Source organism: Rhinoderma darwinii, chromosome 3, assembly GCF_050947455.1.
Source record: "Rhinoderma darwinii isolate aRhiDar2 chromosome 3, aRhiDar2.hap1, whole genome shotgun sequence".
Lineage (NCBI taxonomy): Eukaryota > Metazoa > Chordata > Amphibia > Anura > Rhinodermatidae > Rhinoderma > Rhinoderma darwinii.
In genome coordinates this window covers 296441297-296453796 of record NC_134689.1, presented here as the reverse complement: position 1 = coordinate 296453796, position 12500 = coordinate 296441297, and the positions used below count along the sequence as shown (strand labels likewise).

General features: G+C 40.8%; 1 protein-coding gene across 2 annotated transcripts in view; it reads left to right on the top strand.

Moving 5' to 3' along the window:
* Positions 1–12500, top strand: part of CRTC3 (CREB regulated transcription coactivator 3) — a 130486-nt gene that overhangs the window by 97072 nt on the left and 20914 nt on the right. For both annotated transcript variants that reach the window (XM_075855250.1, XM_075855249.1), the window contains 4 exons: positions 3051–3089; positions 3934–4019; positions 8747–8796; positions 10973–11190. In XM_075855250.1, coding sequence (XP_075711365.1) covers positions 3051–3089; positions 3934–4019; positions 8747–8796; positions 10973–11190 — 393 coding nt within the window. The remainder of the gene's footprint in view (positions 1–3050; positions 3090–3933; positions 4020–8746; positions 8797–10972; positions 11191–12500) is intronic.

The window sequence follows — 12500 nt, the reverse complement described above, 5'->3', positions numbered from 1 at the left end:
ACTAAAAAAATAACATTAATTTGCTGAAAGTGTATGACCCCTTTAAATCCTTTGTACCTGCCCTCACCTGTTTTGGTGCCTGTTTTCCCTGAATGGACAGCAGCTGTCATAATATACTGACCTGCTCCTCTTGTCTTTATGCAGGCATGGTATAAACTGCATCGTTGGTGCTTTAACCTGTCGTCTGACTCAGTTTTTTGTTTTTCTGCTGGAGATACCAGAGGGGCCTGGTATCCGCTTATCACCCTCCCTGGCTTGACATGCATGTGTATGGGCTGTATTAATGTTGTGTCTTGAAGCTGTTGCATATTGTTTTGCTTTTGTGACAGTGGTGCAGTACACTTCACTGTGAGGTTTACACCAAAGTTTTCTTTGTGTTATCAGTATAAACGATGGTGCCCAGTGATACCTTATTGTATTCTACTGCTTTTGGTATTGAGGTGGTTGATCTATGTTACACACAGTTTATGAGCCACATACCCAAATGGTGTTATGAGTCTTGTGCTCAGTGATAATACAATCCTGGCTGAGCGTGTTTCTCTTTGAGTTCATATTTCAATGCATGTGATTTGTGGAGTGATGTTTCCTACAACAAGGACGCTTAGTAATAAAAGGTCATGAATACTTTTAGCCACCTCCACACTTGCAGCTAAAGTAAACAACCTGATCTCCTTTGGTTGTGTATGACACATATTATTGAAGAAGATTTGTGAAAGATGTGATTAAATATTGTAGATTTACAAATCAATGTAAAAATTGTATAGCTGCAGCAGCACTAACTCACAGCAATGGGTTCTTGTGCCTGCCTAACTAAGGCCTAGTTCACACAAACATTTTTGCAAGCAGAAGTAAAAAATCTGTCTCCGAATTCGTTCAGGCATTTTGAGGCAGATATTCAACTGCTTGCGCTTTTTTTTTTCTTCCTTGTGGCCATTGAATATAACGCAGAGATCGTGGGGAAAAAACAGCGAGCGCCGCAGGTTTTTTCTGCCTCCCACTGAAGTCAATGGCAAGAAAGAACATGACGCTTTTTTTCCTGCAAGCGGCCAAAAACGCCTGGGGAAAAAAGCGACCGTGCCTCCAATTGAGATCAACGTGGGACGGTTTTGGCAGGTTTCCGTGTCAAAATCCGTGCCAAAAAACTCTGTGAGCTGACCCTTACAAACTGACACTGACTGACTCCTAAGAACGATCAAATTATTGTAAATCTAATTATCTTCTCCTCACTATGAAACACACTCAGTGACCCTAATCCACTAGCTATCTGTATTCTATGTTCGTTTTACTATCTCTCACTCTCTGTCTGACGTCCTCTCTCTCCTATCTATATCCCCACAAAGCCGCAGCATTTCCTGGTTGGGCAGTTTATAGCGGCTATGACTGTCATCCACTGACTCACACTTATACCCCTCATGATTGGCTGTGCTAGAGTTAGGGCTGCCTGCAAATCATTATAGGGAAGCCCGCTTGACTTCTGCCCGAGGTCATGTGATCCTTTTTCTCTGTCTTGTCTCCCTCTGATCTGTAAAATGGCAACGGCCATTTTGAGCGATAAGTTTGAGATTCGCAGAAATCCCAAACTTTTGGGACATTCGTAACTAATTTGTGTCTTGTAGAATTGATTCGCTTATCTCTAATTATATCACATATCCGTACTGGAAACAAATGCCGTATTATAGAATACGTTATCTGATGCCGGCTCCCAAACCCCTTATGTGCCAGTCATAATTAACATCCTTTGCATTTCTCTGTAAGGTGTAGGGCTGGGCGATTATGACCTAAATCAAAAGCACGATTAATTGAACACGTAACCTCGATTACGATTATTTCGGCGCACCACTTTTTGCATTCCTTGCCCCCCTATCTGCATGCTACGCCATTCAATTAATATGTATTCACTGTGCCTGCTGTATACTACTGTATATAATATACCCTCTGACACTGCCCCACACGGTATATTGCCCCATAGTGTTCCCCACACAGCATAATGCCCAATAGCTGCCCCCCCAGTATAATGCCCCTATACTTGCGCTCCACGCAGTATAAAGCCCCCATTGCTGCCCCCACACAGTATAATGACCTCACAGTATAATGCCCCTATAGTGCCTCCCACGCAGTATAATGCCCCTATAGTGCCTCCCACGCAGTATAATGCCCCTATAGTGCCTCCCACGCAGTATAATGCTCCATAGCTGCACCCACACATTGTAATGCCCCCATAACTGCCAGCACACAGCATAATGCCCCACATAACTGTCCTCCACATAGTATAATGCCCCCATAACTGTCCTCCACACAGTATAATGCCCCCCATAACTGCCCTCCACACAGTATAATGCCCCCATAACTGCCCCTCCCACTGCATAATGCCCACATATCTGCTTCTACATAGTATAATGCCCCTATAGCTGCCCTCACACATTATAATGGCCCCATAGCTGTACCCCACACAGTATAAAGTCCCCCATAGCTGTCCCCATGCTGTATAACGCCCCCATAGCTGCCCCCAATAGTGCCTGATAAAAATAATAATATAGATACTCACCTAACCCGTTCCAATGACGAGTGGAGGAGATCTATCTGCTCCTCTGGTCTGTGCGGCACGGTGCAGACAGGCGCGATGATGTCACTACTTCGCGTCCAGTGATACATAGTAAATGTAGAGCAGGGATATTACTGCCCACAGCTCTACCATTTGGATTTAACTGTATCTGCGTCCTAAAGATACAGATTCCAAGTAAACCGGGTAAAACTAATTAATAAAACCGAAATTCACAAGATGACGTCGATTTAATTGTGCTGAATTTTGATTTCGATTATTATTTGATTAACTGCCCAGCCCTAGTGAGAAGTACTATCCCCTTTTGAAAAGAAAGCTTTTCGCCGTGTATTCTGGCCTGTTATATGTTTGTGTCTATATATGTGCACATATATGGGCAACTCTATTAAACTATGGTATTCTAAATATTAAAGTATCTGTTCACTGAATGAAATGTCTGTGTTACATAGAATGAAAGGTTTCATATGCTCTATTTTATATCGTTTTGCAGCTAGTTTACATGAAAGAGAAATGGACAACTTTGGAGAAGGTAAAAACTGTGGCGCCATTCTTTTTGTTTTGTGACCTTATCATCTTACAGTTCTGTTGTGTAAGTTGACAGGAGTAATCTGTAACAGAGACACTATTTCCTCTCTGACCGAGTATTTAGTTTACAAGTATATGAAGCCACGAAAGACCAAATTAAATAGTAGATACATTTTAAGAGAACCTGTCACCTCTTTTCAATTATTATATTAAACGGGTTTTCTGAGTTTGGAAACAAATTGGCTAAGGTAGGGGGGAAACCATAAAATAATAAAAGACCCATTACACCAGTTCCAGCAGCACCACTCTGGTGGTCCCGCTGGATCTTTGTTTACTGTGCTGCAGCGATGACATGCCTGTACACCCACATGACTGCTGCAGCCAATCACTGGCCTCCGTTGTGTGCAGCATGAGACTGCTGAGGCCAGTGATTGGCTGCAACAGTCATGTGGGTGTACAGGCATGTCATCGCTGCAGCACTGTAAACAAAGACCGGCTGCGACCACTGGAACATCGGGGGATTTGTCAGGTTAGTAACAGGCCTTTCACTATTTAACAACCCCCCCCCCCCCCCGCCCTTTCCGGCCTAATTTATTTCGATCTCTGGAAAACGTCTTCTTTAAACTGCAGTCTGAGGTTCCAGTCGGGGAGACACGTGTTCTGTGTGTCCTGCTTTAACTTCTACATTGGCAATGCAAGTATCTCCTTATTTGTTTACTTCTGGAAAACGCCATTGTGAAGAACCTCTTTAGTTATGTGAATTTTGAATAACATAAATTAGGAAAATCTTAAACCTACTCATGGCTTATGACAATGGTTTTTTCTTTTTGTTTTTTCCCCCTGTGTAGTTTTTTCATTTCCAAATGCTTTGACGGAAGAGAACATGTTGAATTGCTCCAAGCCGCTGCCCAAACAGCTATGGGAAGTCAACAAGGTGCAGTACTTAATGGAGTCGTTCTCTCGTTTGCTGAAGGATGTGTTGTCTTTATGTTTAGACATTGGGATGGTAATAAAGCATATCTTCACCTTTTAAATGAGAGGTTTTATATATTCATCTACATTAACTTGTAAAAACATTGTTTTACTTATCGAGAACTGATCCAGAGTAACGCCCTGTAATATAGACCAGTTCTGTATTTCTAATTCTGCAGGCTCCAAAGCTGAAATCGCCCAGATTTTCTTGCTGTTTCTACAGCTCTTACCCTGGTGATACACATTTTGGGAACTGTCTTCTTTACTCCAGATATAATAATCTGATATTCATTTTTGCACTCCATTAATTAGTTGTGTCCTCTAGCGTGTGTGTGTGTGTGTGTGTGTGTGTCTCTCTCTTTCTTACTTTCTCTCTCTCACTCTTTTTTGCTCTTTTTCTACCTCCCTTTTTCTCTCTCTCCCGCTTTCTCTCTCTCACTCTTTCTCTCTCCCTCTTTCTTTCTCTCTCTTTCCCTCTTTCACTTCTATCTACCTCTTTTCTCTCTTTTTTTCTCTTTTTTTATTCTCTCTCTCTCTCCCTCTCTCCCTCTTTTTCTTTCTCTCTCTCTCTCTCTCTCTCTCTCTCTCTCTCTCTCTCTCTCTCTCTCTCCCCCTCTCCCCCTCCCCCTCCCTCCCTCCCTCCTCAAATTTTATGTATTCTAATACAAAGGAGAAAGGAAACTGTATTGAACTGTATCCCCTCTCCTTTGTACGAGGATACGTTACCATGATAATAGATATAAGGGAGAGCCGATATCCCAAACCGTGTGAGGACATCAGAAGGCTGTGTTCACATTTGCGTTCCGGGTTCCGTTGTGCTGCTCCGTCATAGCAGAACAAGAAGAATACGGAAGCTTGGGATCCATTGTATGACGGAAACCAACGGTGCTCGATGTAACCCATTGACTTTAATGTTTTCCGTGGATTCGCTATTTGGTCCGGCAAAAGCAAAGGAATCTGTGACAGAGGCTCCTGACGGAGCCTCCAATGCAGATGTGAGCAGCACCTAAACTGTAAGGCCATGTGCACACAGCCGTGCCCATAATCACGGCACGCGATTGCGGGCACGGCCGGCTGCTGACGACCGGCCGCGTTTTCAGCCCGTTCTCCGTACAAAGTATGGGAGCACGGTCCGTAAAACACAAAAAAACGGACATGCTCCATAATTCCCGGCACAGTTCTACAGCACGGACACCCATCCGTAGCGATATAGAAAGGTGTCCGCAGCCAATAGAACTTAATGGGCCCATAATTGCGGTCTGTAATTTTCGGTCGTGTGCATCGGGCCTTAGGGTGGATTCACACGTGGCAGAGTTGTTGTAGAAATTTCTGCAACTGTCCCATTAATCTGAATAATGTTTGCAGAAATCCATGGACTTGCTGCAGAAACAACCCCATTCAGATGTATGGAACTGATTTTCAGTCACTAAAATTTCTGTAACAAATCTGCTACGTGTGAATTTAAAGAGGCTCTGTCACCACATTATAAGTGCCCTATCTTGTACATGATGTGATCGGCGCTGTAATGTAGACTACAGCAGTGTTTTTGACGGAGTTATGACCTATTTTAGCTTTATGCTAATGAGTTTATTCATGGACAACTCGGCGTGTTTTACTTTTTGGCCAAGTGGGTGTTGTGGAGAGAAGTGTATGACGCTGACCAATCAGTGACCAATCAGCGTCATACACTTCTCTCCATTAATTTACACGGCATATAGTGATCTTATTAGATCACTATGAGCAGCCACATACACACACACTAACGTTACTGCAGTGTCCTGACAATGAATATACATTACTTCCAGCCAGGACGTGATGTTTATTCAGAATACTGACACTTCGCTAACGTTTCTGTGAGATTTACAGCAAGGCAAGCGTAAACTGTTATTTAAAACGAGATTACTTTTGCCTTGCTGTAAATCTCACAGAAACGTTAGCAAAGTGTCAGGAGTGTGCATAGACTGGCTGGAGGTGATGCCTATTCATTGTCAGGACACTGCAGTAACGTTAGTGTTTGTGTATGTGGCTGCACATAGCGATATAGCTATATCGCTATGTGCTGTGTAAATTAATTGAGAGAAGTGGATGACGCTGATTGGTCACTGATTGGTCAGCGTCATACACTTCTCTCCACAATGCCCACTTGGTCAAAAAGTAAAACACGCCCAGTTGTCCATGAAGAAACTCATTAGCATAAAGCTAATGTAGGTCATAACTCCGTCAAAAATGATTGTTTTTCTAAATAAAAAACTGTTGTAATCTACATTACAGCGCCGATCACATCATGTACAAGATAGGGCACTTATAATGTGGTGACAGAGACTCTTTAACCTTCGGGGTGTCTCTTTTGATTGTTGACTGTTTCCAATAACAACCAATAGCATTGTGAATGTGGCTCTGGTCTAAAGTATAGCTGTGTCCAAAGATCAATACAATATAAGTAATATAATGTATTTATACAATTAGTCTACCTAAAAAGTTGAGTATCAATCTATCTGTGGTGTCAAATTGTGAACATGTATAAATCGTAACAATGCTAAGCATTGATTCCGGTTATGGGAACGCTTTAGTCCTATATGTTTATTTTTTCCCTTTTTATTTCCTTCCTATCAAGTGAAAGAAGTATGAACTTATTTCTGTTGCCAAGTTTGATATACTTTCTAGACAGGTGCTGTTAGATCTTTGGATACCATGTTAGTGCCTCTGACTATTGCATGCTAGTGAGTTCCTTCTGAAAAGGATGGTTTAGATAAGCAGGAAAGTAATTATATGCAATATTATTATTTAATTGGCATAACTGCGGTACGTTATCCTTTTATTTCCCAGGAACTACTATAGTCCTTTTCGTGGCCATATAACCTTTTTAATGACCTGTTATTTCTAGTGACCCTGGTAATGTTTAGTTTCTTCCCCTATTTATAATGTATGTTTTTCCATCGTCTGAAACCCACAACTGACCGTTGTTCCTTGCATTTGCTTCTGACCCTGCAGATTTCCTGTTCATTGATCCTAATGTCTCTATTCTGGGATTTTTCGATTTAAATCTTTGAGGAAAGTTATGAGTTAGTCGTCTTCAATGTTACTTACTGGATTATTTCATAGCGCTTCCCATTGATTATTTTTTAATAATGTTCCCTTAACAGAGATAAACATATAGGGGGAGAGTTTTAAGACTGGCATTTTAAATACGCCAGTCTTAATATACTGATTGCAAAACCAATATGGCGGACAACCAAAATCCCCCACCGCATCATCCGCAAAAAATCATATCTATAATATATGGTGTATGTTGGGGGGACGGGCCCATGTGGCCCAATGTACACATGCTGTGAATGGTGGAAACTCACCAAATGGAACTGAAAACCTACAAGAAAGAGGAGTCTATAATCCACCAGTATCGATTATAAAATATATAAATTTTATTGAATACAAGGTAAAAAACTAATTTAAAAGCAGAGATGATTGCCACAGGATGGAAAAATGGATGCCAAGCCGTAAATAAACTATACATCCCAATTTTATGAATGGAAAGATCCACATCTGTGATCGCAGATAGTAACCAAGTCTGTATAGTCTATTTACTGCCTGGCATCCATTTTTCCATCATGTGGCAATCATCTCTGCTTTTAAGGCTATGTTCACACGGGGTATTTTGGGGGAGGAATATCTGCCTCAAAATTCCGTTTGGAACTTTGAGGCAGATATTCCTCTCCCTGCACGCCAATTATCGCGCCGTTTTTCGCCCGCGGCCATTGAGCGCCGCGGGCATAAAACAGCGAGATATACGCTTTCTCCTGCCTCCCATTGAAGTCAATGGGAGGTCGGAGGCGGAAGCGCCCGAAGATAGGGCATGTCGCTTCTTTTTCCCGCGAGGCAGTTTTACTGCTCGCGGGAAAAAGCCGCCGACGCCTCCCATTGAAATCAATGGGAGGCGTTCTCGGGCCGTTTCTGCCGAGTTTTGCGACGCGGTTTCCGCGTCAAAAAACTCGGCAAAAGACCCCGTGTGAACATAGCCTAAATTAGTTTTTTACATTGTATTCAATAAAATGTATATATTTTATATCGATACTGGTGGATTATAGACTCTTTCTTGTGGGCTTTCAATTTAATATACTGATTGCCGGAGTGAGATGTGCCTCATAATCCGCTTGAGTAAGGTGCAGCCGAAATTTTGTGATATGATTTACGCCAGCTTAATAAATTTGTCGTGCCACGGGTGGCCCCACTGCCTTCCACTAAAAAAAGTGGTGTTAGCAGTGGAAACTACACGAAAGTTCTACTTTTCACGCAGACTACAACTCTTCTACGCCAGGAAACTGGCGAAGAGAAGTTAGCAAATTGCCCACAAATAATTTTGCTTTCTTCATGCCTTTTCTTCCAGTTTAAAATTGAAATGCCAAATATGCAAATCACTTTTTTTCCCGATATTTCCTGTTTACAAACTCTGAAATGTGGACCTTTGAATGAGAAAGAATAGCCAAAGTTGAAACGTAACCTGCTTTCTGTGATTTGAACAAAGGTTTAGGACCTTTGCACCACATCTGGGTGCTACCTGAAGTGCTCCTATTCTTTTAAAGTGTTCTCCAAATGTACCTGTGTTTGCTTAGTGTAGAAATGTATTTTATTTTGAGTAATTTGCTATTTTTACTATACTTAATTTGTGTTCTTCTCTCCCAATAACTATTTTAGGTCCAGTCCATGACATCTCGTCCTCGATCCTGTGAAGTCCCTGGTATCAAGTATGTACTGAAACAGATCCTTCTTGTGGAATAACAATTACTCAATTACTCAATTTTCAAAATAAAATAAATCTTTCACTTATATTGTTAAAAAATTAAAGCGATATAGTCATCTCGGAAATTAATGGCATAACCATAGGATGTCCGATAGATGAGGGTCCTCTGGGACCCGAACCTATCTCTAGAACAGGGCCCCCTGACCCCTGTCCAACTCTGTCCCGTTGTCGCTTCTCTCTGGCCACTGAGTTCGTTACGAGGTGGTCGGGAGTAGGGAAACAGCTGAGCTCACTGTCCTACACGGTTTACGTAAATCCCATTCACTTCCATGGGTGTTACAGAAACAGCATAGCTCAGTGTTTCCATACTCCCGGCCACCGCGTAACTCAGCGGCCGTAGAGCACAGACACCAGGACAAGGTAGGATGGGGGTCCGTTCCAGAGATAGATTCAAGTCCCAACTCTGAGACCTGCACTTATCAGAGATTTATGGCATATCCTGCAGGTATGCCATACATATCCTAGATGAGAATACCCCTTTAAAACTCTTTAGGTTACGTTGAAATAAAAATTTGTAAAAACTGTAAAAATACATGTGAATGGGGTTTAGAAAATGGCATAAAAAAAAGCTGTGTGGTTTTTAAGGCATGATGCAGATTGTTAAATCTGTCGCATGCCCATAGATTTTTATGATGGATTTCAACCTTTGCAATGGGTGAAATTGGATGCAACTCTGTCATCTACATCAGAAGATATATGGACAAGAATATAAATATTTAAATATGTAATAAACAAAAATATCTAAAACAACCATGATGGAAGGTATTTAAAATTGCTAGACTGCATAAACAAGGGTAAAAATGCCCCCTAAAAAGTCAAATGGTATAATAATGGGTACACATATTTATAGAGTATAAATACAACCCACTTTTGAATAGAAAATGTTCTATAGATATACATTTTATCTATTCAGTGCTTGCTATAATTGGTCCGAATCCGTGCATGGAATTTCACATAGTCAAGTTAATCTGAATGTCTCCCAGGCAAACCATAGAAAAACCTGGACTAAGCGTCCAAGAACTTTATCAACCCATATCCTGTGACATGGTGGCACCACAGAGAAAAGACTGCAAATAATCCCCTTTCTTGGTGCGTTTCCACACAGGCACTTTATTACTAATATATGTAGTTGATGTCTGTATATAATAACCTCTTACTTTAAGCGTTGCTGTGTACAAATACTGTATACATCATTGAATTGTCATGGCATAACTTTTTGCAGGGTCTTTTTATGTTGACGTGTAGGAATATGTTTTTCCTGTCTAAGGCTCTGCTTACACCAGCGTTTCTGGTATTTTTGACGGTAAGAGTAGCACATTCTGCCGCACTATTCTTCCACTCAAAAATACCAGAACTCTGATGGATCATATTATAAATCATTAAGATCCTCATCCATATCCATTTGACTGGTGATCCATCAAAGCGACGCTAGTGTAAACGGAGACGTCGGGGCAGACTTACAAACGCTGTCTAAGTTTTAGACAGTGTAACCTTAAAAAAGGCAGTCAGAAGATGCGCCAAATTTATCAAAGTGGCACATGTTGTATGATAAATTTGGCGCATCTAGCTAGACATGTTAGACACTTTTTTTTTCCTTATACCAATTCTTGGTTAGCTTATTTAGCACTTTTTTTATGCGGTCAAAATGTTGGCACAGAACCGCATTTTAGGCCATGACCCCTTTCTGCTAGACCCCTTTCCCACGAAGCCACGCCTCCTTGTCTAGCTAAGCCACGCCTCCTTGTCGAGTGTGGCACACAAAAATGTCTAAAATAGTTAACAAAGGCGGCGTACAGCAATCTAAATCTGCCCCATTATTGATTCTGAGTGTTTATTTTTATATATTTATATACTGTATGTATTTCAATCTTTTGGCCTATTTATAGTCCTTTTTGGCCATAGAAAGTTTAAACACAACTACTCTTTCTGTTCACGTTTTTTGAATAGGATTAGAAACAGGCTGAGGACAGTATGAGAAACAGCGTCTTGACTGTCCATGGGCTGTATCTTGTATGTAGCTCAGCCAAATGCTAGTGACTACCAGACTCCCTTCTCTATATTAACAGCGTTCTGCTAGTAGTGGATTTTAACATATTTCCTTTATTAATTTTCCTTTTTAGAGTTTTTCCGTCTTCAGATATGAACGTTGGCCTCTCACATTTCCAAGGGAATCTCAACACAGGTGGATCACTGCCAGATCTTACAAATCTGCATTTCCCATCTCCGCTGCCAACACCACTGGACCCAGATGACACAGTTTATTCCAGTATGGGTTCAGAGAATAGCACAGGTGGGCTTCCTGCTGCCATGACTCATTTGGGCATAAGTGGCTCTCCAGGTCAGTAGTAATACAAATATACTATACATACTTACACAACCCATAGGGATATATATATGAAAATAATATATATTATTTGTAGGGAAAATTTGATTTACTGTAACCACTTAGAGCTTTTCTTATAGGTCACATTAAGTTTCTTGAAGAGGACCTGTCATGTTTTTTTTAACCGCATACCTCCCCTTAATCCTGGTGTCCTAAATTACATTGCTGGAATCGGGAGGACGCCAGGGATAACGACATGTCCTCTCTAAGCAGGACAAAAGTTGAATATATATTGTTAGACCTTGTTCATGGAGTGGATTTTTTTTTCTTTCTGGCAATACCGGGATTGGATCAAAAAAAGAGAAGTAGTTAAAATCTCCAGGATTACCCCTAGTTTTGGCACAAAAAAAAAGTGACTCTATAGGGATAGAGAGTATTTCAACAAGCGGCTTAAAAAATGTTCGGTAGGAGACCCGTGCACTAGAACATGACCATAAACCATTAAGGCTGACATTGTACACTGCTCCTAAAATATGTTTGAAGCACATAGGAAGTCAAATCTGTAATTTGGAGAATGAAGAAAGACCTCAAAGACCTAACATCCATATCTTGCAGAAGAAATTGTTCATTATTTTTACACCATAAAAGAAACCCTAACGAAACCCATTACCCCCTTAAGGACAGGGCCAATTTGCGTTTTTTTCCTCCCCGCTTTCCAAAAGCCATAACCTTTTTTTATTTCTTCATCGACATAGTCATATGAGGGCTTGTTTTTTGCCGGACAAGTTGTAGTCTTTCATGGCACCGTTTATTGTACTGCATAACGTACTTGGAAGCTGAACATTTTTTATTTGTGGGGAATATGGGCATAAAACAGCGATTACGCAATTTTTTGGGGGGGATTTGTTTTTACGGCGTCCATCAGGCGGTAAAAACTACATATTTACCTTATTCTACAGGTTGATAGATTACGGCGATACCAAATTTATATGTTTTGTTTTATGTTTTACCACTATTTTTAAAAAATAAAACTTTGCTAAAAAAAACAAAAAAACGTTTTGTGCCGCCATATTCTGAGAGCCATAACTTTTTTATTTTTGCTTCAATTTAGCGGTGTGAGGGCTTAAATTTTGCAGGGCGAGCTGTAGTTTTCACTGATACCATTTTGGCGTAAATGTGACTCTATGATCACTTTTTATTCCATTTTTGAGAGCTAGGGTGACCAAAAAACAGCAATTTGCATGTTTTATATATATATTTTTTTTTACGGTGTTCACCGAGCGGGTTAAACAACGCTATATTGTGATAATTTGGACTTTTACAGA